Here is a 25,033-nt window from a genome sequence, read left to right as displayed (position 1 = left end):
AGCGAGAAGAATCACGAGACTGCTTCAGCTGATGCTACTAGATGCTGGCTTTGCGACGTTTGCATTCCCAATCTCTCGTGTCTGGACCATTTGCTACCAGTATGTATCCTCATCGGTCCATTGTGAGAAGGAGCTGAAAGCCACGTACTCAAAGAAGTGATGCCTAGACTGCAAACATCACCACGGAACTTGCGCTGTGGTACTTGAGCTGAAGGTAGTAGAATGCACATCGCTCATCTACCGAGTGCCGGGAATATCATGATTCGCATGGTTCTTGCTGGAACGGCCCAACCGCTGATGTTCTCTTCGTCGGGTGAGTGAACACGACATGTTGGTGGTTCGTCCCCAGACTCGAGACATGTGCCATTGCCTCAGCTCCAATTGGGACTGAGACAGCGGGCGGCAAGTAAGAGCTCCCGCGGCCGGAGTAGGACTAATGTGCTTTGCTTTAATTTCTGTGGATGGACTAGATCGAAGGGACACTCAGGGTCTGGATGCTCTGTAGCACGAGCTCTTATGTCAGTCCCGGATCGCTTACCCTGTAGTATTGATGTGGTTGGTATACTCGTTTTCTTCGATGACTGAGAGACCAAGAGCTCCCGTGTAGGAGACGCAGCTGCCATGAGCCGATCGTCTGGAACCAAGTTCTGAGACGGCTCTGCAAAGTTTGCCGCAGATAATAACATGGCTTGTGTTCTAGGTAAATCAAGGTACCCACCCTGCAGGTGCTTTAGGAAAAGAGCATTGAAAGACGGTCATGCTGCGCTGGTACATGTGCTAGAGCATTGCCCTCGGCCTCCGATATTGCAGCCAAGCTCTGTTTGGCGCTGCGAACAACGCTTACCATAGAATTCCGCAGCAGGTACGCTTGGTCCTGCTACCGGAAGACATACCAGGCACCAGTATTCCAGAAATCATTTGTAATAAAATGGTCAAGAATGGATTCCACTTCCCCTTGAGTAACCTCACCTGAGTTGTATGATGATCAGATCAATGCCTTAGTGGGCAAGACCTATGTGCCTACAGTTCTTTGGTACTTATCTTCGGTAGGGAGGTTCGTGTCCGTTTCCACTGAGCAATGTCAAACTGTGTGGGCTGGGAATCTGGTCAAGTAAAGGTACCTAAAGTAAGTAAGTAGCGGTACTGCTGGGTCAACGTGAAGCAGCAGAATAACTTGCTTTGGGGGAGATAGGGGCTCTCAAGCCGCTCTAATCTCCTTCCGCAGAAAACTGTTATTGGAGGCGGGAGCGATTCTGAATGTTTCTTCATAGCCGTGATAGGGACGAACCCAGCGAAGGGTTCCGGAAGCCGGGGAAGAAAGAGAATATCGGTACCTACTCTTGCCAATAGATCATGGTTTCCCTTGGGAACCGGAGCCATCCAAATGAGTAGATGCTCGAGAAACGAGGCAACCGTGGTTCAATCTATCATCTCCAAGATCTCAGGTAGTCCTGACTCCAGACTTGGCATGATAATGGTGAAGTCTGGCCTACCTGGGAAATACGTTTGGCACTGTCCGCAACTTTCCGTAATCACAACAAAGCTTCAGATGTGGCTTTTAGAAGAACACCCGGCAAACTAATGAACGGGGAGTTCTACCATTTGAATACGAGGTACATGTCCTCAACGCATGACTAAGAATGTCGTGGGCACAGGGTTAATACCAGGCTCATGTTATGTATTGATCTTGGTAAGGTGTCGTTCTGAACACATAACTTAGGATAACAGAGATCGACAGGCTGAATGGACCCATAACAACGTTACCTTGCATCCGGTTGCTGCCGGGGCACTTCTGCTGCGCAGTTTTATCCCTAGGAAATGACAGGTAGTGTCAAGTAATGACATGAGTGCCTCAGTAGCGGTCATGCTCTCTCATCGCTTTTGAGAAATGGATCCCACTAGCCTTACTTTGACCACATAGGTGTGTCACAGTCCTTATCATGGAAGCACCAGACTTCACTTACGTGCAAGTCATTCGCTGTCAACGTTGTCCTTCCTTATTCGGAGTCAAGGCCTCATATATTTCCGTTTGTGGCCAAGTCGGGCAACTTCGCCATGCCACACGGCCCCTTCCGTGAAGACGGATGAAATACAGACGGACAAATGGATTTCGTCCATGCCGAAAGAGGTTGATTTCAACTTGATCATGTACTTATGGCAGGCTAAATTCAAAGTAGGCGATACGTAGTCTGTAACAACCCACTGTTCGCTTCCTGGTAATTGCCCGAGGAAGGACGAAGCCGATTGGCCATGAACGTCAAGATGCTTGTCAACTGCACTCTAAATTTCTGCTTCCCCATACCGTCGGATTTTGTATTTCATGCCAGGGCTACCCTTTTTTCTGTTTAGAAATACTGCTGCCTCGTGCGGAGACGGTACAAAATGCTGCTGCCTTGAGGGTGGAGGTTAATGTAGTAGGTCGCGGGCCTTTAGGCGCGCTTAACGCAAGGCGATAACTGCCACTCTGGGATATAGATGGTCCACATTTAGAAATCCTTCAAATTACTGTAAGGCTTTGCGGCAGGATCATTTGGCACATATTGATTATGTCTGCATGAGACGTGAGCCTACGGAAATACCGGCCTAGAAGTCTTAATGGTCTTCGTTTTAGACTCAAAGTTGGGACTGAATCATGAGCCATAGTTTCATGGACAGTGAATTGACTCCGCGTCACATCTTTAGCTCATTCCAATCTACTGCCAAGTCAGAGCAAGTGATCTCGACCTGATTGTATCTCCCATGGAAAAAGTCGGGACAAACATAAAATCAAGAAACGCCATTGGGGTAATTATGACAAACTCGGATGCAATTGGCCAAGTGCTTGTCGTTCATGCAGGGGGCAGAATGCAAAAGACTTCATCTGGAGCTCAGCCCTCCTTGAGCCACGGAGGCGCCCTTCGCCTTTCCGCTCTAGGGATGTGTTAAACTGTTGCCTAACTGTTGGTTCCACGATTAATTCGTCGTAAAACTTTACGAACCACACTTTTTCCACACCAACGGTTACTCCTGGTTCACCAGCATCCACGTGCGTCCATACGCAAGTGAGCAGCACTATTGTCGTAAAAGGAGGTTTCACTCAGGCCATTGACGGCTGCCGAGTTGTGGCGAAGCTGTCAATGGGAGATCGACTCAGTGTCATTATAGCCAATCTTCAAAACCCGATACGAATGGGGAGGCAGCCAGGCCACAGGTGATGGGTTAAGTAACTAGCCGCTTGATGGGGCTGATCCCAAAGAGTGTCTAGCATCATGTCCCGTACCTCCATCGGTCTAATTCTAAAACCTAAAGAATGGGTTTGTGACGATGATTTGTCGAGTCAGGAGAGATGATCCATGGTACAGGCCAGCAAGGTACATCTAGTCTAGGAGCAGCCTGTGGCAGTACCTGGGTAATGTTGAACTGATCAAGAAGTCTGTACTCTAAAGTCTTTGTCTGGGTGCTGCGAGCCACATGAAGTCTCCTTTATTTAATAGAATACCATGTGTTCGAACTTCCTCTTGAGAAAAAATACCTCTGATCCAAGTTTTATTCGGAGTCGTTCCAATTCACTGTACGTTCGTTGATAGCGTTCTGCAAACATCCTTATTTCTGAGACTCTTTTCTGTGATACCCGACTTCATTTTCTCTACAAGCTTCTAGGATTATTACCCCCAACCTTACTCAGCCCTCTGTTCATTCTTTACTTTCACGATATATCCTCAACTTTAGCGACGTATTCCTTCTTCGATTCTTCTCCTCAACCTGTTCGAAAACCGAGAACCATCAACGATTACCTCCAACGAAAGCATAAGAAGGAAACGTTTCTGGTGTCCAAGATGATAGCACTCCCTGGAAAAGCAATGTTGAAGGCTTCGGCGCTTGTTACCTTAGCCATGACGGCCGCCTTGGTTGTTCATCAACTCAGCTACGCAAACGACTTCGCTCTCCCAAACCAGTCCATAGAATTGGTCAGGTTCTGTAATGCTTCTGAACGCTATGGAAAAGACCTTATACATCCCACCGAAGCATCCACACCACAAGAGCCCATTCCTAAAATTATTCATCAAATCTGGAAAACCAACGATACAAGCACTTATCCAGGTTCGGGGGAGCGCATACAAGCTTCATACGAGACGTGGAAACATACGATGGAACCTCTCAACTATACCATCAAACTATGGACAGACGAAGATGTTCTCGAACTTATAAAGACAGAATACTCTTGGTTGCTATCGACATACGAGGGCTATGCCCAGAATATTCAACGAGCCGATGTGGCGAGACTGGTCGTTGTCCATGCAGAGGGAGGCATTTATGCAGACTTGGACGTATACCCCAGATCGACTGAGGTGATGTCCTGTATGCAAAGCCTCGGCTTACAGGCTGTCTTCGCCCCGACATCAAATACTCTTGGACTCAGCAATCACTTCTTCATGGCACAGCGTGGCTCCTCCTTTCTCGAATGGGCTCTCCAAGAAGCTAAGCGACGCGGCGGTGCGACCTCGAAACGAATCCTCCTTCCCTACCTCCAGGTGTTCTGGTCGACAGGCCCGATAATGGTCACATATGCGTTCCATCAGTACGCGTGGATGTACAGCACATTGCATCACGGCGTGGCGTTGCTGGATGAGGGATACGCCCGGAAGCTGTTCGGCCACGCGGCAGGACGCTCGTGGCATGGGTCAGATGGGCAGTTCTTGAACTACGTATCAGATCACCTGGGAACTGTTTTGTTCTGGGTTACTGTGTGCCTATCTGTGCTGTCTTTGGCGACCATAATCGTCCTTAAGAAGAGTCGCGGGAAGTCCATTGACTTTCTTGTCGGTTGCGGATCTGTTTGTAGGAAGAAGAGCTGGGTAACCAAAGTATAAGCTGAGTTCCGTCAAATATCATACCCTGCCTTATGTTTTCCTTCTTGTCTAGCTTCCTTGTAATCTATGAAGCATCTCTAAGTATGCATGCTTCAACATCAGAAAAGAAATATTAGAAGATTGATCACATGGAACCATTCGGGTTCATTCCGGACAACGTTCAATTCATACTTAGGATGTATGTGTAGCAATACATTATTTCAATTACAAATACTGCGTTGCAGCCCTTGTTTGATGAAATCCATTGAAAGATAAAGGCATCGCTAGACTGCCTCAAGTGGGAGATTCCCTCCCTTGAAGAGGTGACGAGAGAAAAATATAGGAAATTCATAGCAGTCATTATTTACGGGAACACGATTGAGGCCGGGCTGTCCGTTATTCCCTCGTTGGACGCCTAGTCAACCTCACCCAAAAGTCCCTGGCGACGAAGAAAATCGCACTGAGAGTCTTGATTGGTGTTTCTGGATTCATGACGGTGAAGTCATATCTCCTCAATAGCTGTATGAAGTTAGTAAGATGCTGCACGGAAAGTGTATGAGGAAAAAATTTTACCTCGACGAAGACTTTGTTTAACTCCATCATGGCGATCGGTTTTCCGAGACAAGAGTATTTACCGTGGCCAAAGTGGGAATCAACTGCGGCGTTCATTCGTCTGAGACCATCTTCATTTGCCGAAAGCCATCTCTCTGGGCGGAAAACATCGGCATCCGGACCCCACACCCAGACTGAGCGTCCGACGCCGAAGAAGTTGTGTCCGATCTGGGTGCCGCCAGGAACAAAATAGCCGTTTAGGATGTCTCCGCCCTCCGGTGCTTGCTTGAAGCCGAGGCCAGTGACAGGAGGGTAGAAACGCAGGCCTTCGCGGATGACGGCTTGGAGATATGGAAGTCTCAGAGCTTCGGCATTGGTGATGGGAGAACTGATCAGACCGGCGGCAGTCGCATCGTCGATCTCCTGCTGGAGCCGACGGTAAGCAACCGGATTGTTAATTAACGATAATAATGTCATGCGCATGGCTTGTGCGGCCGAGTTTGTGCCAGCGATCCTGATATGACATGAGCATATGAATCGAGGAAAGTTGTGGATGATACTCACATGTGGATGTACACGAGTTGAATAAGTTCGTCTTTGCCGAGACCTTGGTTGATGAAAGCTTGCATCATGTCTTTCTGGGGCTTCGCGCCGGGTTGAAGTCTCATTTCAGCGTAGTTTTTAGCGAAGCTGCGTTGCGTTATTAGTGATCAGACTCATGGATGGTGCCAGGCCCAACATTGGCTTCACTCACCCCATCAAACGACCAAAGCCGATCTGGTCATCCTCCTTGGGTAACATGAGCCTGAAAGGCCATTTGTGAACAAGTCTCCCAAGCCAAGGAAGCACCGAAACGACGTTCATAATAGGCAAAGACGACTCGTTAATCTCAATATACCGAAATAGGTCCCGGTCCTCTGCAAGAAACCCGAATGCACCGCCGAAGGAAACATCGCCAATGGCGTCGAGCGCAAAGAACTGTGTCTTCTCGGCGAGATCCAGCGGACGAAATTCCGAATCGGTGGAAACGTAATGTCGGTCTATCAGGCTAACAAAATTCATGAGCTGGCGGTCGATCCCGATCTCAAAGCCATAACCTTCATTCTCTTTGGCGGTGTACTATTCAGCAACGCAGAGACCGCAATTAGCGGACTTGAACTCAAAAGTGGCAGCGCTTCTGGGGGTCACGAAAATACCAGCCAGCGAAAGTCTGAGGCCACAAAGGAAATTGAAACTTACGGCCGGTCCCATTCTCGCCCTCATAGCCTTATGTTCGTTCTCGTCCCGCATCGAGACAACATTATCTACGCCCGGAGTGATCCGGCCGGAGTCATAGAAATCGCCCTTGGTGTACGACGAGCGGACGGCCGACATCTTGCGCAGTGAGTCTGGGTCTGTGCAGAGGAGCTCGTTGGGCCCAATGCGAGCGAGTGGTCCTGCAATGACGATCAGTGATCAGCGTCTGTCTCTCTAGTTTCTTGGGGTGCTTGTTGGCTTGCTATCGCAACTCCAAAGCCACCGGGTGTGGTTTCTCAATGGCAATGAAGAAGTCCACTCACCATATTTCCTCGCAATATCATTCAGGTGCTCATGATATGTTCCCCCAATTGCCTTTTTCAATTGCCAAAGGACTGAGATCGAGGCTAGGAAAGGTCCAGGGATCTTTCGCAGGCGATACCATGACCGAAACTCCCACACAAAAAAGGCGATGGCGGCGACTAGGGCGATGGATTTTGCGATTAAGACTCCAGACATGCTCAAGCCTGGAATGGGTTCCAGATGACCCTCATCCAAGCCCACTTGATTGGGCCCGAGACCGGCCATTCCCCCCGAACCTCTTGTCCTGCTCGCGTAGAAAAGATTGTCTCGTCCCGTCGCCCGTCCCGTGCCGTTCCAACAGTCTCACTGGCGCACCCCCGATTCGCTCTTGCTGCTGCTGCGCCGCTTGGTAGCTTGCTTCGCTTGTAGGCGGTCGTCCCGTGTTCTGGGCAGAAAAGAAGGCAGATACTTGGCGCCGTCAAAGATGCATGTATGTCTGCTTCGTCGCTGATGTGATTGTAGCCCTCGTTTCCTGGCTCTATTGTCGCTTGCCATCAACTGCTGTTTGTCTAACTGTGCTTTCCGGTGCTGCAATAGCTTAAGCCCTGTGTTGCCTATATCTCGATAGGGCTTGATAACTGCTGTCTGGTACCTCGCCCGTCTATTTTGTCGTTGGTTGGCGCATGCGTAGACCCTGTCGCTATTTTGTCATTTCTCGTTCGTCGCGGGCCCGATGGCTTGGTAACGCCTTGCGGGAGAGAGGCACAGCAGCCGCGACAGCGCGGGGCAAGCGGAAAAGAAACAAAACTGCAGGTCCAGGGCGTCGGAATCGGGGTTCACGCTCGACGATGTTGGCCCATGAGTATGGGAAGAGTAAGTGGAGGAGAAATGACACGATGAAGACGACAAACGAGAGATTGGGGAATAAGCTTCGCTTTATTGGCAAATGCAACCCAAGGCTGGGTGAGCGCCCATGTCCAAGGTGAAGAATCGTGGCTGCAGAGGACTAGTAACAGAGGAGGGTAAACCGGGAAGAAGCCTGGAATCACGCTGAACAAGGCCATTTGCACTAAGGATTCGCGCTAGGCGAAGCATGTGGAAGATGTGGAGGGTCACTGGCCCGAGGTCACCTATCAAGCCTGCTTCTTCCCCCTCAGCATCCAGAGTTGTATCCGTATGCTGTGATGTGGTGTTCGGCCCTATGGATGAACCTTATGCCATGATGAATATAGCACAATATACCCGGGATATTCCAAGACGTCAATCAAGCTAGGCATTGTGTACTCGGGAGATGGAAGTTGATTCATTCTACACAATGGGTTACTATGCGTGTAGGGAGATGGATTTCTTATGCTTCTAGGCCTCCTCATCTTTGGTCCGTGACCTGATTGTCTAGATTTCTTTGTCTCGGCTTAAGATCCACCCTCTGACCGAGTGTTCGAATTCGACGAAAGCCAAGTGCAGAGAGGCATTGTCTTGAGCAATCAGAAAGCATCTATCTGGGGTCACATATGCAGGTCAACACTTGCATGCAAGGTGCCGAAGAGCTCCTCTCGACAGCGCCGTGCCATCTCACCGGTGACATCCACCCGCCCACTATAGCTCAACTAATGGGATGGTTTCTCTCTTATGGTGTCTTTCAGTAGTATCTTCTTCATCCAAGTCTCCAATCTCACTGCACACCTGTAGTTTGCCGTGAGTCCTTACTAGTTAGTCCCAACACTTAGCCTGTTCCGTGCCCTGTTGCATTGCAAAGTGCGCTAGAACAGCGCCGGTCCATGCGGCCTCCCTCCAGGATCCATTGCTGAACTCCAATCCCGACGAATTGACTAAAGTTCTTGTGACGGCTAGCCATCTGAAATCCCATCATGCCGTTCAGATAAGCGCTGATAATCGTGAGACAGAACGAGATGCTCTCTCATTTCGAGAAGAATTGCAGTGACTCAATCAAGTGCTTTCCGGAGCAGAAAGGCCCACTCGTAGGATCTCAATCCGCTGTACCGCCATGCACAGTTCCCTGCGGCAGCGTCTGGTGTTACTAAGGACCACTGCCTTTAATATTTCCAAGCAAACTTCTCTCGGATAAGAGACCTACATAAGACAGAGCTAAGATCAACAACTGGGAAGTCGAATTGAGAGTCAACTCATGACCCGTACCTCTACTAAGTTAGCGGCAGCCTCAGGCCTATATCACACCTCGACAACCAGGTTCACGAACTCGCGATAGCCTCGACCCAAAAAGGGGTGATGAGAGACATCTACTAATCAAAAGAATGGACGATCTGGGAATCGAACCCAGGACCTACCGCATGCTAAGCGGTCATTATACCACTAAACCAATCGCCCATATAATGATCTAGCCCGGACTTGAACCGGAGACCTTCAGTGTGGCAGACGAGAGAATTGAGAGGCTCTCGAACTGTTAGACTGACGTGATAACCAACTACACCACCAGACCAAGTTGCTTGATGACTCAGCTCAAGCAGACACACTATGTGAAGGGTTGGCCGACTGTGTGGAGGGCATCACGAAGCGATAGGGCTTGGTGGGTTGGTGGACAGGTGCAACTTGCAAGGGGAGCAGCAATCCACACTGGCATGTGGGACAGCCAAGATCCAGGCCCGCCCACGCACGTCGCAACAGGGTTGGTTCTGTCTCAAGCCGAATTAACAGGGGAGTTAGGACAATGCCATGGGCATCTACTTCGTATGAAAAACGGGATCACAAACACGAATAGACGTAGATGTAAGAATCGAGAACTTTTGTTTCATATTCACATGATGACGTGCTCTAAATCATTCCTCACAATGCTTCCAACAAATAATCGCCTCAACCGCGCCAAACGGCCTCGATAATGACAAAGAAAGTCAAGGGGTTGGCCTCAACACGCTTGATCTCGTATCTCTCGTCCGCCTTCTTGAACAACTCTGTCCACGCGTCGACAGGTCTCTCCTTTGCGCTGAAAAGACCCATCATTCTCAGATCCGTTGAAGTGCCCATCTGCTGAATAGACTTGGGCAGCGCCGCAGCCGCCGCGGCGTTCTCCTCGACATCACCCTGCTTGCCGACGTAGTCGATGAAGAGAACTCGGGCACCAGGGCGCAGTGCCGGTGTGAGACCCTTGAGAATCTTGATAGACTCCGCATCGGGCCAGTCGTGGAGAATAAGCTTGATCATGTACAGGTCGGCGGACAGGGGCTGCGGCTCGAAGAAGCTGTGGGGCTGGAAATTGACTCGGCCCTTGAGCTCCTCGGGAATGTTTTGGTTGAAAGAAGTCTCGCAGTTGGGCAGGTCTTGAACAGTGATCTTGAGGTTGGGGAAGTTCTTCGCCAAAACGAAGCTGTCGTGGCCACCAGAGCCGCCGAGCTGTAAAGGGGGTGTCAGTCAATGATTTCCTGAGATACTGGGATGTTGCGCCACTAAAGCCCCAAAAACAACTTACATCGACAACGCTGAAGTCGCCAGCGGCCTTCCAGTCGTAGGCACTGTTGACCAATCCCTCCAAGCGGAAGATCTCTTTGATGTAGTTCATCCACTTGACGAAGTTTCTCTGGCGGAAGCCCTTGTTTTCGCCCTCGCCGTCGTTCTCCAGCAGCTCCCACGAGTTTGTGTATCCACCACAGAGTTCGCCAGAGTGGTACAGCGCAAATGCAGTCTCCGTCATATCCTCCTTCAATTCTGTCTTACCGCGCTGGAACTTCTCCAGTGCGTAGGGAAGGACACCCATAGCCGGGCCAGCATCGTTCATGAGAGCCTCAACCAGCGCCCTGAGGCCGGCGTTCTTCAGCAGTGCAGCAGATCGCGAGGTGTGACGGACGCGAGTGGTGAAGGGCTTGCCGGGATCGGTCTCCTCAAAGATGCGCAGGGTGTAGGCGTGATCAAGGACACGGTGGACCACTTCTTCGGGCAGGCGGACGTGCTTTGCGATGTCTGCGTACGAGGCATCGCCATCAATGGGCACAGCGGACCAGAAATCGAAGTGGTTGAGGGTATTGAGTGATGCGGCATCAGGAGACATCTATTCAGGGTCAGCTATCTGAGTCACGGCACCAATAATGAAGAACAGCAGCGAAGAAGGGCAAGGACTAACTTACATTATGGGTGTAGTTGAAGATGCTCTCACTTGGTCCTGAGACTAGGTAGGAGAGATCGTTGGCGGCATCCAACAGCTTCTGGCGGAGCAAGAAGGCTTCTGACGTGAGGCCATCGTAGCTTGAGACGCTGTCCGCGGCAAAAGTAGGCTGAGGGATCTTGTTTTCGCTCAAGAATTTGGTGAACTCGGCCGAGAGCTCGCCGATCTTGGCGGCGAGGTCGTTAATAGTTGGCTGTGGCGCGGCCATTTTGGAAGACAAATAAGAACTGAAAGGGGTATCTATGAAAGCAGATGCAGACATTTCCGAATGGTGTGAAGAGACGTCATTACCAACGAGGGGTTGGAGGGGAAGCTGTCTCTTTTATTTACTCTCTTCGGTCCCTTCATCCCACGAATGCCGGGCTGGACCAGATCTCGCCAAGAAGCGTGTACCTCTCTTCATCGTCTTTTCGTACATGTCAAGGTACAAGCCGTGGGGTTAACGGCGGCTATTTTCTTCATCTAACCTTCCTCTCTTGCTCGTTAGGTAATTAAACCGAGCGTATGCGGTAATGCCACCCACCGCCGAAGACGCTCGCCGTTGCGATGGAAGGGCACTTGTGTGACAGGAAATGCGACGCACACTGCAGATCTGATTAGATTATCTTATCCATCTGAATAATAATCATAGACGGAGTCGAAGGAATACCCCTCCTCGCCAAGCCGCCAAGGGCAGAGCAGAGGGAGAGTTCTGTCAGGTTTAGAGGGCTATACGAGCACGAGGCTGCTGTAGAAGCATCGCGAGAGGTTCATTTCGGTAGCCATCCCGTTAGAGCGCCCCGTTCTTGCCCCAGTCCCCTCTTTTTATGCTCCATGTGGCTTGGATGTCACCTCTGGATTTACCACCGTCTGTTTTGGGTATCCATTAAGCCATTGTGCCATGGGGATCAACGTGGCTTTCGAAAAGGCCCCCGGCCTATATTTGACAAGCTGGGCCGCCCCTCCACGAGCTATGCCACCTGTCGATAGCTTGCGATAGGCTAGGGTTGAGGTATTTTCTGCAAGGTTCTTGATGCAGATTGCTGCTGCATCATGTGCGATGATGTAGGCCTGGGATGGCCTTGAATGACGAGCTCGCCCGATTTTTCGGCAGTTTCCGCAGGTCTTCTGTGTTCCGCGGCCTCCGACTTGTCCATCGGATCTCTCCATGTCCCCCTAAAAGTAAAGTTTAGGGGCTCTAGGTGGTAGTGAATGCACTGCTAGAATTTAGACTTAATCTCATGAGCTGAACCATTGCGCTGGGAGTCGTTCATCGGGATGTGGGAGAAGGACGGACGAGTTGCCTCAACTCCCCAGGCAATTGGGGGAGGGCCCATCATTTAGGCGCTATCCGAATTACTGGAATGGATTGCAGTTGGACGATGAGTGGTCAGCTCGGACGTTTCTTCACAGGGTCATGAGTCGGCGTCAGGGCTGTCAAGTCGGCCATCTTCAGTCTCGAGGCACTTCGCGTTTGCAGGGTTAGAGTTTGTGTAGCTTGGCGCATCTTGGAAGCTTGTTGTAGACTCACCGCTGAGCCACACTGTCGCATAGAGTGCTCCGCATTTCTTCTCGGCGAGAGAATGAATTGGGTAGACGTCAATGTTGTGCGACTTTGATGTGCCAGACAATGCCAGGTTACAGGTATGTGATCCCTCCGGCGAAGTCGAGTCTTGGGGGTGGTAAGATATTCATGACGTGCTCCGCACATGAGCCCACCCAAAAGTTCTAGTCTCGGGTTCTTGCAACCATAACTGGCGATCGACTCCATTGCTCTTGGATTCGGCCGTGCCGGCTCGAACTCAGTGCCACTCAGAGACGGTTCAATGGCGGGGTCTACTAGTGACCGAAGACCGAATTTGGGTTTTTCGACGATTTCTTCCGCAGCCTTTCCGACTCTCCACAATGTATCGTCCAATGATGTACTTTTCACGCACTCGGTGTATCGGACAAGTCTTCCACTTGGGTTTACTGCGGCCGCTGAGAAGCTTTTTCTTCTTAATCTCATCCACGCCTCGAAATTTCCACTGACTTTGAATCCACTTCCAGCTCTACATATGTACACATCCCCGCCGAGTGGAACTTGCAACTTTTAAACGTCGGGCCTCGGCCAATTTGGGTGGGACTCGTCACTCCTAGAGTTGGTCGGTATTGGCCCCATTTGGGACAGAACCAGGGGTCTAAGCTATCGATGCTATCGGACTAGTATCACGACAGACCTCAGTCTTCAAGATCCCAAACCAAGGAGCATCAAACTTGCTGTGTGAGCAAAACGAACCCGTTTTACCGGGTGGCAATCACAGCCTCTAGGTCACGATGACTTGATTGAAGGGCATTGAGCGGGCACCTGTGGTTCAAATGACTGACAAGGGTGGTGATCTTCACTGACATCTGCGAGCAACGTCTACAAGGTCAGACGTGCTAGGGTCCAATGGACCAATGGCCACCAGAGGGTACACAGGCAAGCCGTTACAGCCTACAAATCTACAGCCAAGACCCATTGACTCAAGTTAATCGCCAAGGGAGTAGTGATACGTCGGTCCCGAGATGCAGGCATAATGTCTTGAGCATCTCTAGAACACGGCAGATGGGCAGTCCGAGAACGGAGATAGACATCGCGAGAAGCTTGGTGACGTTTGGGACTATCGAGCTCCTTGAAGTTTGGGCTACAGCATCGTGAAGCGTATCGGCACTTTGTATCATGCGAAAAGTACCAGAATGATCAACTGCTTGTGATGTAGATTCCCAGACATCAAGCATTGCTTCGCTCTAACGAACTCAGGATGCTTTACAAATGCCCCTCTATTCTGAACTGTGTGAATTCGTCACCTTCCCTTTCCAGTGAGAACTGCTAGCATGTCCTACTTTGTGTCGTGAGCATCGACTAAACTTATCCCCCGCACTTGGCGGCCACAGCGTTCGCTTTTGACTTGGGGAGCGTCGAGAGGCCACGGAGCAAATGCCAAAGGAAGGCAATGCCGGTGCTGATGTGGCGCCCTTGCCGATACCGCGGGGAGTTAACCAGAAAAACACGATGCCGATGTATCCATGGACGGTACTAGCTCTCATGTGCCGTTCTTGACTGTATTGTTTCGAACAGCACTGTCGGGCTGACGCAGGAGAGGCATTGCGCCACATTCGCGGGCCGCAAAGCTTCAATCCCAGTCCAAATAGGTAACGGCAGATTATTTGCCCTAGATGTGAAAAGTCTTCTGTGGGACATGAGTAGTTGGGAATACTAAAATTCCAAACAGGCGACTCAGCATACTTCGACGGTTTGTCGTGTGATACTTTCTTCATTCGCGATTGAGATTCCTGATCATACCATTACCCAGTCTTGAGTCTCCAGTCGAGAGGGCAGGCTTCATCCGTCCTCGCTATGAAGACAACTCCAAAGATTGCTATTCAAGGAATGTGTCACTATACTCTAGATCAGGACTGGATGGTCTACAGGCACATAACGTGATATCACAGATGGCATCTAGATGGATACCGCTTGCAAAAGGCATGGACGCATGTAAACTATCCCCATGCAGTGTGCTACGTACTTATGCTTCTCGACTAGCAACGTCTCGAAGATCTCAAGGGGAAGAAGGCGCATAACGATACAGCAAGAGCTCGGCGAAAGTTGCTGTGCAAGCCATCTTCAAAACCCATTTTCCGCCCCAAATACGAAGGCAAGTTTTGATCAGTGAAGGATACGAAACTTCGTCCAGATGTCGGGGGCTTGCGAGCCGCAAACTGCCAATTCCATTCTCAATACCAACTTCCATGACTACCCAAGCTGTTTCAGCCATGAAGCAGTACTTCCTCACTGTCAAGGCCCGGCCGTGGAGGCTGATCAATCCTCAAGTATGGCGTCATATCTCCTGCGACGAGAGCTCTGTTTGAGGAGCGAGGGCCATGCCCGCACGCGATTCCGATTACAGTAAAATTATCCAGAAGTTGGTGACCTCAACCCACTGAAAACCCGCCCCTGCTAGCCTTAGCCCATAAGCTCGTTGTGATAGATCAAGAATTCGAGTACAATGCCGCCACTCCCGAGTGACCTCCCCGGCAGATTTCCGAAGGTTCCTGGATGGAGCCTGGGGAGACTCATCGAAGCCGACACGCCAAATCAATAAAGCTTCGCGACTCACGGCGCTTGCGGCTACTGCTTTAGCCTCTAGGACCATCCCACCGGCACATATGTCTAGTGACGGTACCTGGAGCAGTGGAGTATGTCAAGACGCGTGCTGAAACTGTGCCTGCTGGACACGACGCCATGGCGAGTTCTCCGCCTAGAACTGCGAGAATAACTGGACTGAAATCTGCTTGATATTCTGCAACATCCCCTTTGACTCGAGCTCTTGATGCCTCCTCCCTTCTTACACCACGCTTGTCGCGTTGCGCTGTTTCCGTATCGTCCGAACCTGGAAGCCCTCCGTGAGAACCAGGGGGAGTAGCCGGCTAATGCAAATCAACGATCGTCCGAATCTCCAAGCAGCCAAGGGATCCACCCGAGCTCTGTAAGATATCCAGCATCAGGCGGAGACAAAATAAGCGGACAGATGCACCAGAAACTGCGACTAGACTGATTGGGTGCCTGACAACCAAGCCCTCTTTCACCCCATTCACGGCAGGCTACGCAGCTCCCACACCTTAGAGAAGATGAGTTACGACTGAGGGCCAGGCTCACCAAGAAATTAGACGAGCTTCGAGGGGTGCAGCCGGATTCTGATTCAAGTTGTCACCCTCACTAAGCACAAAGTGCAATCTTCTGAGAATCATCGATAATCAATACCAAGACTCTCAATCAGCCAGGGAGGCATCGGTAACGGAAACGACCGTACAGCGATCGAGAGATACCAGAGCAGAAGAAAGTCACTCGGAATTAAAGGAAGAGAATGATCAAACAGTAGTATACCGCGTGACTGAACTCGGACTCGATCACAAAATCGTTGAATCGATATCTTCAGATTCGCAATTTCTAGGCTCTCACCACCGTCTCAACTGATTTGGATGGGTCGGCATACAGACGCCCGACAGTATCACCTCGTTCCAGGCGGTGTAACTCATTCTTCAAGTTCCCGAACGCAACCTCCTCGATAGCAGGAGTAATTTCCTTCTTTGCAACCATTTCCAGCGCTGTCTCAACTTCGTCCATCGATGACCCAACAGATCCCACAAGGTGCACGCCCAAGGCGACGAAGTTGTGCGTGTCGAGTGTGGCCTCCTTCTTGGTGAGCCCGACGAGAACAACTTTGCCACCCGCCTTAACGGCTTTGGCGGCGGCAGCGGTGGTAATGCCGACTCCAGCAAAGTCAAGAACAACATCAAACTTGACGCCAGGGAAGTCATCCAGGGATCTTCCGCAGCAGTAGGCCCCGGACATCAGTGCTGCAGGATACTTGCGACGATGGATGTCGACCCCATAGACCTTGGCGCCATGGTGCGATGCAATTTGAACAGCGGATAACCCAAGGCCACCTAGTCCAATGATGGCAACTTTCGATGATTTTTGAACTTGCCCCTCAGTTACAACGGCATGGTAGGCTGTCGCAACGGCATCTGTGGCAACGGCGGCTTGTGCAAAGCTGACTCCGTCGGGTATGGGCAGGGTCTTCGATTCGTAGAGTAAAACGTATTCGGCGAATCCGCCGTCTATGCCGATGCCGGGACTTCTGACAACATCTCCGATCTCTACCGGGTGTTTCGCGGTGACTACAGACACGACTTTGTCTCCAGCGGCAAACTTCGAAACCTTAGGTCCGCAACCAACTACTACGCCAGCAATCTCGTGGCCTAGAGTGATGGGCCTGTTCCAAAAGAACGTATTGTCGAGTCCAGAAATTATGTTGCAATCGGTGTGGCAAAGACCGGTCGCTTTGATCTGAACCAGGAGCTGGTCCTTGGCTGGGACCGGAATAGGTAGCTCGCGGTACTCCAGGCCTTTCGCTGGGGTTGAGAACTGGTAAGCCTTCATCATCTTATCCATCTATCCAGCGTTCCAGACAATCTTATAGATGTTTCTCAAAGAATCTATACTTGCTAAAGGTTGTACGTTGTGATATGATCGAGCTTTATACTAGTATTTGCGCAAAGGGTGGAAAGCGAGTAGAGAAACAAGGCTAACGGAATTTGATGTGTAAAAATCGTAATCTGAGAGGAGTTTTATCACATATTTAACGGCATCTATGCAGCAAGACACTACACATCATGACGACGTCTTACCGTGTGCATGATTACTTAACATCTCCTCAGTCGGAATGGATCAAATCCATTGCGGCAGTTGAAGTTGTTTTTCACCAAAATCTACCTAGAGGATCCAGAGACTGGCATCTTGATCTCATTTGGTTCTTCCGTCTACGCCTGTCCGCTTAGAAATTGTCTGGGAGCCGGCGGGCCCGGATTACTCCGGCACTCCATCCGGAACGATTACTGATTAATTACCCCACACGTCGGTCCGTACCTTTAGGTTGCTCCACATTGCCCCGGATCCGAAGTTTGGGGTATGGTTTGGATCTGTGCCATTGTACTAGTAATCAAGTGCAACAGCTGAGTGAAGAGGCTTTGTAAGGTATACAAATGTTCCATTCATTCTACTAAGCATACTAAACCTTGGCCTACGTTAGAGCTTCCGAGGGTGATTTTCCCAGTCGGAAAGGATGACATATCGCGGAGTTTTACCGGAAGGTCAGGACGTGATCCAGCACTGCTCTTGAACGCGAAAAGGGCGATGCAGGCGAAGAAATGTTTATAAAGTCCACTTAAGAGATGCTTAGACTCGAGAATCGATCTCTTTCATCGAAAAGAATACAAGTTAGCAACTTCATCTCACTCAAGTATTCAATATCCAGTCCAGTCACAATCCTCAACGAACTTTGTTCACCATCGGAATGTCTACCTATCAAACAGTGGAGACTCAATATGTCGCCGTCGACAACACCCGAATCGCTTACCGCCGGATCGGGGTAAAGAGTCAGGTCCCTTTACTTTATATTAACCATCTTCGTGGTTCAATGGACACTCTCGACCCTCTTCTCTTCAATACGATTGCGAAGTCAAGAGAAGTCATCGTATATGACAGCTTCGGTATCGGGCACAGTGAGGGCGAGGTGCCCTCTTCCACTGAAGTCATGGCTTCAATTGCAGCCAAGTTTCTCGCTACCCTTGGTGTTTCCAAAGCTGATGTCATTGGCTTTTCCATGGGAGGTGGTGTGGCTCAGATTCTGGCATGGGACTATCCTCAGCTGGTTCGAAAGTTGATTCTGGCTGGGACTCAACCAGGTATCGGAGAAGGAGTTGTCCTGCCACCCCGCGAGGTTCTAGAAAGTGCCGGAACAGCCAACGATGAGCCACCTACCAAGGAGGACATGTTCCATCTTTTCTACCACCCGTCGGAAACGAGCGTCGCACTCGGTGAAGCATGGTGGAAACGAATCCATGAGCGAAAGGTTGACGGCGAGGAGCGCAGAGAATACCTGATCGGACCTGGAGCAAGGGCCCAACTGAATGCAATCTTCTCGTTTACGGTTGATACGGACAACTTTGAGCGCATGAAGACTATCAAAGCTCCCACTCTAGTCACCAACGGCCACACTGATATTATGTCCCCAACTTCCAACAGTTTCACTCTTCAACAGAACTTGTCGGATGCTCAGCTCATAATCTATCCTGATGCCGGTCATGGTCATCTATTCCAGTACCCAGAGCTCTATACACAACATCTCAACCTTTTCCTTGGGAGCAAGGAATGAGCTTTCTTAAGGAGTTTTCCGATAGTTCATCACACCTCCAATGTAAAATGTTGACATGCACTTCGCACGATAACATAACATATCGTAATTGTACTTACAATACGTCTAACTGGAAGCTTGATCGAGGTCTGATTTGTCCCAAGCCATTCAAAGGCCATCCAGGTATGTTCAGCGTATGGTCAAGGTGCCGATTAGAACGTAAAGTTACACCTTGGCCGAGTGCCTTCCATCAAGGGAGTTTAGGCCCACGAAGCCCTGTCCCATCCAGCTCCGAACCTAACACAATTCTGCTACGCAGCAGTCCTGTCCCATTCAAACCCAAAATACTGAAGTGACGGAAAATTCTGCAATGTGCAGATCAAACTTCATTTCGCACCTACGATTTCGTTTTCTAACCGACATCTAACGCAAAACACAACAATTCACTACCTCATACATCTCCCGTAATTCAGACTTGAACAGCGAACAGAGCCCAATCTATTTGAACCTCGTCAAGATGCATCTGTCACCCTTCTTTCAGCTCATTGTTGCCGCCTTGATCACTCCTGGCATGGCACTTCCAACTGAGGTTAAAGAAACTGGCCAAGCAGCAACCAGCCATGCGCCCCCGACTGCCATGGCAGACTCCATTTCGGCAAAGGAGTTTGACGGGACTATGACGACCGTATCAACATCAACAAGGTGTATCCACGTAAGTAAACACATCACTGCATTATATGTTGCCAACGTCTGACCTGATCGAAGGCGAGTTTGAGACCCTTTTGCCCTGCACTCTGCGGCATTACCTCGATTGCCGGGGATGATGTCTACTGGGAATGCGTACGTGGATGCGATTGCCGATCCAAAAAGCACGGCGGATATTAGTTTCCAAGATACATCAAATGTAGCGACTACCTACCATGAGGATTTTTGGACCGGCAATCTGGCAACCTTCTCATTTCAAAGGGATCCGCGTCGAAACCTGGATACATCAACAGACCCATATCATTATGAGTGCGGTATAGACATACTGTCCTTACCCAGACAGTCATCAGACAAGGCCAAGGATTCAGATGACACTCTCGGCACCAACTCGACCATATCATCAAGTCGCCAGAACATTTGCCATAAATAGAATAAACATCAAGTTTTGCGGCATTACATCAATAAATGAACCAAGTCAGTAAAAGATTGGCTGTTATTCATGTGACTTGGGTGAAATAGATATTCTTTGACAGACTTTCGTCTTTCTTCATCACGTGTATCTACCCCGTTCAACAACGAAGTTATCAGTATCGCGCGAATCTATAACGAAGTGATATCTACCCATACCTCAAGATACCGTAGCTAAATGTTAACTTTAGTGGATGTGGTTCGAACACAAGATGTGGAGATCTCCCGTAGCCATGGTTAGCACTATCTTGTAGTAAATCACATTTTACGTTACTGGTCAAGCTCTCTGTCATCAGTCCAAATACACAGTTCCACAGGATCAATTGGACTTCTATTCAGCAATCAAATATATGAGATATTCTCGCTTTCCGTTTCCGATGTACTGAATCAAGCCGAAAGAGCCTTCAGATTCAAGCTAACCTGGTGGCTACTTGTGTTTAGAAGACCTCCTCCTGCTCATCATCGTTGGTAAGTTGAACGTTGGGGTCAATATCGCGCTTGAAAACCTCCTCTTGCTCGTCATCGTTGGTGAGCTGAACGTTGGGGTTGATGTCCCTCTTGAAAACCTCCTCCTGCTCGTCGTCGTTTGTCAACTGAACATCAGGGTTGATATCCCTCTTGAAGACTTCCTCCTGCTCGTCGTCGTTCGTGAGCTGGACGTTAGGGTTGATATCGCGGCCCAGGAGACCCTTGGCGGCCTCGGCATCCTCAGGGTTCTCAGCAGCGAGAGCCTGGATGGCGGCGTTGAGATCGTCCTCGCGCTTGAAAACTTCCTCCTGCTCGTCGTCGTTCGTGAGTTGAACATTGGGGTTGATTTCACGGCCCAGGAGACCCTTGGCGGCCTCGGCATCCTCGGGGCTCTCAGCAGCGAGAGCCTGGATGGCGGCGTTGAGCTCGTCTGCACGGGCAGCAAGGGTATCGAGAGGTGCGGCCATGGCGGCAGCGACCAAAGTAGTGAGGGCGACGGTGAAGCGCATGTTGGCGGTATTGACTCGAATGAATGATTAAACTTTGTACGTTGATTTGAAAGAGCGCAGCTCGTAAATGAAGAACGGAGATTATAGAGTGGACCGGCACAAAAATAGGACGCTGAGGATAGAGAGTTCGTCGAAAGATGGAAAGATGCGTGGACATATACAGGTATTTCAATATTTCTCAGAATCCAATGGGGCGGATGCCTCGGATCGCCACAAACTCATCCAGAGCAAGCTTAGGAACTCCCGAGACGCACTGCTGCCGCAGAGCCGGTGTTGTGGATATCGAATGGCATCCCGCTGACGTTTCTTGGCAACGCGGACTCTATTTCCATTTCGAAACGACGCTTTCGTCTCGCCTTGGCGAACGATTTTGGGTATGTGCTTGCTTACTGTGCTCGTGTTCTGTGGTGTTGTTCTGATGTACATTGCAGAGGCGTTTCGAGTATCAGGCGAATCGCATTCCTTTCTTGCCGTGGGGAGGCCTCGAACAGGGGCAGAGGTTCGTCGGCTCGGTGGGTGGGATTCGTGACCCAGTTTGTTTACGCTGATCAAACCTGGCCAGCATGTCCCGTAGGATATGCGCGATGAGGGGTCTCCCCGCACGGAAAGGCTGCGGGTTGGATGAAGAAACATCGGGTGAAGCGATACTTGTCGGGAGCCTGAGATTCCGTGCTCAGAGCCTCATTTCTTGCATTGCATGCTGCACGAGTGCTCGGACGGCGAACGGATGAGATAGGTCTGGTTCTCACATGAATCATTTTAGTGTCCCTCACCCAGAAGACCTGAAAAGCCGGTCACCACAGCCACGTTTGCCTCATAAGCGAGAGACAGCTCATGGTCACGATCTTTCAGTTGAAATAGCGAAACTGGTCCTCGAGGTAAACAAAGATGCGAGTTGCAACTAGGGTTATGTCGATCCTGAAGACCTCCCGAGACAGCCCCATGCCGGGGATTTTTTTTGCCGCCATCCCGCTATTGCGTTGCAGCGTTTCGTTTTGCGTCTTGAGCTGTCCCAAAAGTGTCCCAGCGGCAGCGCGACCGTGCACACGAGGTTCCTCCAGACGCAAACTTGCCGCGTCTTCTTCACTCCACTTTGTAACATACATATGTTATGCATATCTCTTAGGGACATTCTGCTTGTGCTCCGTATGAGTGGTTAGGTTATCCAAGGAACTCGCTGCTGATCGGCGGTCACGAATTACCGATCGATTGGTGGGCCTGGTCGATGTTCCTAGGATCAACGTTGAGACTAAGAAAACAATCCCTTGTTCGTTCCTCTGAACCAACAGCTTACCCAAGTCGGGAGGCCCTAAAGAACCCAGTCTTGCCAGTGCCACCCTAAAAGCCGAACTACTTGTGGCAAGCGATTTCTATGGTGAGGCAAGTCTGAAGTACAGCCCTGGTGAGCACGGTATCCAGGTCTCGCCTCACCTTTGAGCACAACATAGGGCAGCTTATGCCCTCGCAACGGCCGGCAAATCAGCTGATCGGAGTCACGGCGAGTCCATGATCAGCGCGAGACCTTAGGTGAGACGGTTAAAACACGGGAGGCTCTCGGCTTGCCAAGCAATCTTAAACTGTGCATTCTCAACTCTATGCCGACGACCAGGTAGGCTAACATACATGGCTCATTATTCTCGTAATCATTAAATATCCTTCGACTTCGTTGCCAAGCGATAGTCCATGCCTACCGTCACACTCCCGAACCAAAGCGCCAGCTTATCCACGATAAGGTTCTTTCTTCCATACCAAGGTCCCTGGTTAGTCACCACAGGCATTCGACCGTGCGCGCGGGTGAAGTAGTTGGATGTGGCATCTACACAAGGCAACCTGGGCGAATTCTTCTTCTCCTCGTCCGACAAGACGGGGGTGGCAGCAACGGCACCGGTCTTCTGCATCTGCTTGATGACACGGATGCAGAGCCGGGTCACGGTATCGGCGCCGGGAGTCCAGGTTTGAGTGACGTAGCCGATGATTGCAGCCGCGTTGGGCACGCCGTCGAGCATGCATCCGCGCCAGCTGTACTTCTCTCCAACCTTGACCGGGACGCCATCGACAGTGACATCCGTACCTCCGAAAAGCTGCACGTGAAGTCCAGTTGCCGTAACAATAATGTCGGCGGGCAGATGGCGGCCGGATTTGGTGAGAATGCCATCCTTGGTGACCGTCTCGATGTGGTCCGTGACAATCTCCGTGTTGGACTGGTGCAGCGTCTTGAAAACATCTCCATCTGGGCACATGTTGAGGCGCTGCTCGAAGGGGTTGTATTTGGGTTTGAAGTGGATATCGACAGGGTAGTCTTTGGGAAGCCGACGCTTTGCATCGAATCGGAGGAACTGCTTGGCCAGGTTGGGGAAGCCCAAAACAACCTGGATAAAGACAGTCTCCAGGAGAAGGTCCTTGAGCAGGATGAACCAGTTCGCCAAGAATAGAGGTAGGAACCTTTTCGCGGCTTTGTCGACTGGTGATTCTGCCCCTAGTGCGAAAACATACGACGGACTGCGCTGGAGGATGGTGGTGAAGCCAGCTGTTTTGGCGATATTGGGAAATAAGGTCATGGTGGTGGCGCCGGAGCCGATGATGATGACGCGCTTTCCAGCGTAGTCAAGGTCTTCGGGCCACCACTGAGGGTGGATCGTCTTGCCCTCAAAGCTCTCGATTCCGGGAATGTGTGTCTCCAGGGCCTTCTCGTAGGAATAGTATCCGGAGCAAACAAAGAGAAACTTTGCTTTGATCTTCTTGGTTCCCTGGGGGGTATTGCACTCCAGAGTCCATCGAGCCTCATCGCTGTCCCAATCTGATGACAACACCTTGTGCTGGAATCGGATGTGCTTGTCGATGTGGTGTGTCTTGACAGCATCTTCAATGTAAGCCGCAATGGGCGCGCCCTCGATGATCTTCTTGTCGTGAGGCCATGGATGCCATCCGAAGCCAAAGTTCGTCATGTTCGAGTCGGAGCGAAATCCGGGATACTTCCAGTAAGACCACGTCCCACCGACTACGTCACGGGCCTCGAGCACCGCGAAGGTGCTGTCTGGCAGCTCTGTCCGCACACGGTACGCGGCATTGACGCCGGAGATGCCTGCGCCAAGAATGAGGATGTCGAGTTCTTCCGCCATAGTTTCGATGGTCTGCTGTCGAGTTGGTGATAGACCTCTCAACACTTGAGGTCGTGATGGTAGCAAAGATCTTATGTATGGAAACTCGTGCGATCAGAGGATTTTTTGTTGAGGCAACGTGCATGCCGAGGCTTTTTTTTCCTAGCGGGTCATGCACGCGTCGATCTCGTGCTTGGTGGAGGATGCCATGCAGGGGCTCGCATGTCTTAAAGCGTCTTGACGCCTCCTCAACCCCTCGATCCAGCCTCTCCTTGGCTGCTTCGTCCCTCCACTACCATGCGAATGCGAACGACAGCGTCAATCAAAACACGTGCCTCGGCACATTTGACGCTTCGACAGCGCTTCTGTGCGTCTATCGACCTATCCATTTGACGGCAACTATCACAATTGTCTTTATGCTTTGGATTATTCGCCGTCGCCTCATGTTTGTGCCTCGGCAAGCATCTCTTACTCGCATTCGTTCGACTTCAGAAGGCATAGACCGATGCTCATACAGGATTTTGTATCAGAGCAACTGAAAACTATGTGGTTTCAATTACACTAATGATGGCAGACATCGATCTATCCTCCTGACTTCACATGCGAATGCCAACGCAAGCGGGTGGTGGGCGGCAACAATTGGATGGATGGATCAAAACAGAGTTGCGTTAGTGAGATCCGTCAGTGGTTCGTTTCATGTGATATTGTTCGAGTTCAACACTAGAAGGCCTCGTCTATGCGGCCGAGTCTTGAGTGTTGCCACGCGGCGCTTCTAGTCCGGTCAAGTAGTCAATTTTTTATTGCTGCCTTGCTGTCGTGGAATGGGTAATAGGAATTCTGGTGGCGAATGTTTTACGTCTATCTTTCTTGAGATAGGAAAAATGAACGTACTATGCGTACTTGAGGTGTTTCCGTGAAAAGTTCAGAGAAGGGAGACAACCCATCGTTGAGAGTGAGAGATTTAAGAAAGAAGCAGTCTAAATGTTTGATGCGTAGCAGCACCCCACGTGATAATATCATCGTATATTGCACCGGA

The 25,033-nt window shown here is 50.4% G+C and overlaps 11 protein-coding genes across 11 annotated transcripts; 4 read left to right on the top strand and 7 right to left on the bottom strand.

The window, feature by feature from the left end:
* Window positions 1-3,872: 3,872 nt before the first annotated feature.
* Window positions 3,873-4,850, top strand: CABS01_03487 (uncharacterized protein; the record flags this gene model as incomplete). Its single annotated transcript, XM_060536862.1, has 1 exon — window positions 3,873-4,850. The coding sequence occupies one exon, from the start codon at window positions 3,873-3,875 to the stop codon at window positions 4,848-4,850; it is 978 nt and encodes a 325-aa protein (XP_060392781.1).
* A 160-nt stretch (window positions 4,851-5,010) lies between these two features.
* On the bottom strand, window positions 5,011-5,190 carry CABS01_03486 (uncharacterized protein; the record flags this gene model as incomplete). Its single annotated transcript, XM_060536861.1, has 1 exon — window positions 5,011-5,190. The coding sequence occupies one exon, from the start codon at window positions 5,188-5,190 to the stop codon at window positions 5,011-5,013; it is 180 nt and encodes a 59-aa protein (XP_060392780.1).
* Window positions 5,191-5,225: 35 nt separating this feature from the next.
* Window positions 5,226-7,136, bottom strand: CABS01_03485 (cytochrome P450; the record flags this gene model as incomplete). The annotated part of the gene is made up of 6 exons (XM_060536860.1): window positions 5,226-5,348; window positions 5,403-5,895; window positions 5,946-6,071; window positions 6,136-6,500; window positions 6,621-6,817; window positions 6,941-7,136. The coding sequence occupies 6 exons, from the start codon at window positions 7,134-7,136 to the stop codon at window positions 5,226-5,228; spliced, it is 1,500 nt and encodes a 499-aa protein (XP_060392779.1).
* Window positions 7,137-9,749: 2,613 nt separating this feature from the next.
* Window positions 9,750-11,260, bottom strand: CABS01_03484 (uncharacterized protein; the record flags this gene model as incomplete). Its single annotated transcript, XM_060536859.1, has 3 exons — window positions 9,750-10,286; window positions 10,363-10,938; window positions 11,015-11,260. 3 exons carry the CDS (start codon window positions 11,258-11,260, stop codon window positions 9,750-9,752), a joined length of 1,359 nt encoding a protein of 452 aa, XP_060392778.1.
* A 1,186-nt stretch (window positions 11,261-12,446) lies between these two features.
* On the bottom strand, window positions 12,447-12,710 carry CABS01_03483 (uncharacterized protein; the record flags this gene model as incomplete). Its single annotated transcript, XM_060536858.1, has 1 exon — window positions 12,447-12,710. A coding segment is annotated over one exon (264 nt), but the record flags the coding sequence as incomplete, so codon positions are not given.
* Window positions 12,711-16,000: 3,290 nt separating this feature from the next.
* CABS01_03482 (uncharacterized protein) lies at window positions 16,001-17,008 on the bottom strand (the record flags this gene model as incomplete). Its single annotated transcript, XM_060536857.1, has 1 exon — window positions 16,001-17,008. The coding sequence occupies one exon, from the start codon at window positions 17,006-17,008 to the stop codon at window positions 16,001-16,003; it is 1,008 nt and encodes a 335-aa protein (XP_060392776.1).
* Window positions 17,009-18,032: 1,024 nt separating this feature from the next.
* CABS01_03481 (uncharacterized protein) lies at window positions 18,033-18,770 on the top strand (the record flags this gene model as incomplete). Its single annotated transcript, XM_060536856.1, has 1 exon — window positions 18,033-18,770. One exon carries the CDS (start codon window positions 18,033-18,035, stop codon window positions 18,768-18,770), a length of 738 nt encoding a protein of 245 aa, XP_060392775.1.
* Window positions 18,771-19,266: 496 nt separating this feature from the next.
* CABS01_03480 (uncharacterized protein) lies at window positions 19,267-19,884 on the top strand (the record flags this gene model as incomplete). The annotated part of the gene is made up of 3 exons (XM_060536855.1): window positions 19,267-19,461; window positions 19,515-19,589; window positions 19,798-19,884. 3 exons carry the CDS (start codon window positions 19,267-19,269, stop codon window positions 19,882-19,884), a joined length of 357 nt encoding a protein of 118 aa, XP_060392774.1.
* A 475-nt stretch (window positions 19,885-20,359) lies between these two features.
* CABS01_03479 (uncharacterized protein) lies at window positions 20,360-20,899 on the bottom strand (the record flags this gene model as incomplete). Its single annotated transcript, XM_060536854.1, has 1 exon — window positions 20,360-20,899. One exon carries the CDS (start codon window positions 20,897-20,899, stop codon window positions 20,360-20,362), a length of 540 nt encoding a protein of 179 aa, XP_060392773.1.
* Window positions 20,900-21,808: 909 nt separating this feature from the next.
* CABS01_03478 (uncharacterized protein) lies at window positions 21,809-22,051 on the top strand (the record flags this gene model as incomplete). Its single annotated transcript, XM_060536853.1, has 1 exon — window positions 21,809-22,051. One exon carries the CDS (start codon window positions 21,809-21,811, stop codon window positions 22,049-22,051), a length of 243 nt encoding a protein of 80 aa, XP_060392772.1.
* Window positions 22,052-22,545: 494 nt separating this feature from the next.
* On the bottom strand, window positions 22,546-24,018 carry CABS01_03477 (monooxygenase; the record flags this gene model as incomplete). The annotated part of the gene is made up of 1 exon (XM_060536852.1): window positions 22,546-24,018. The coding sequence occupies one exon, from the start codon at window positions 24,016-24,018 to the stop codon at window positions 22,546-22,548; it is 1,473 nt and encodes a 490-aa protein (XP_060392771.1).
* Between the last annotated feature and the right edge of the window lie 1,015 nt (window positions 24,019-25,033).

The sequence above is a fragment of the Colletotrichum abscissum genome, assembly GCF_030869225.1.
Source record: "Colletotrichum abscissum strain IMI 504890 chromosome Unknown Scaffold_6.1, whole genome shotgun sequence".
Classification (NCBI taxonomy): domain Eukaryota; kingdom Fungi; phylum Ascomycota; class Sordariomycetes; order Glomerellales; family Glomerellaceae; genus Colletotrichum; species Colletotrichum abscissum.
This window is presented reverse-complemented; position numbering and strand designations above follow the sequence as displayed.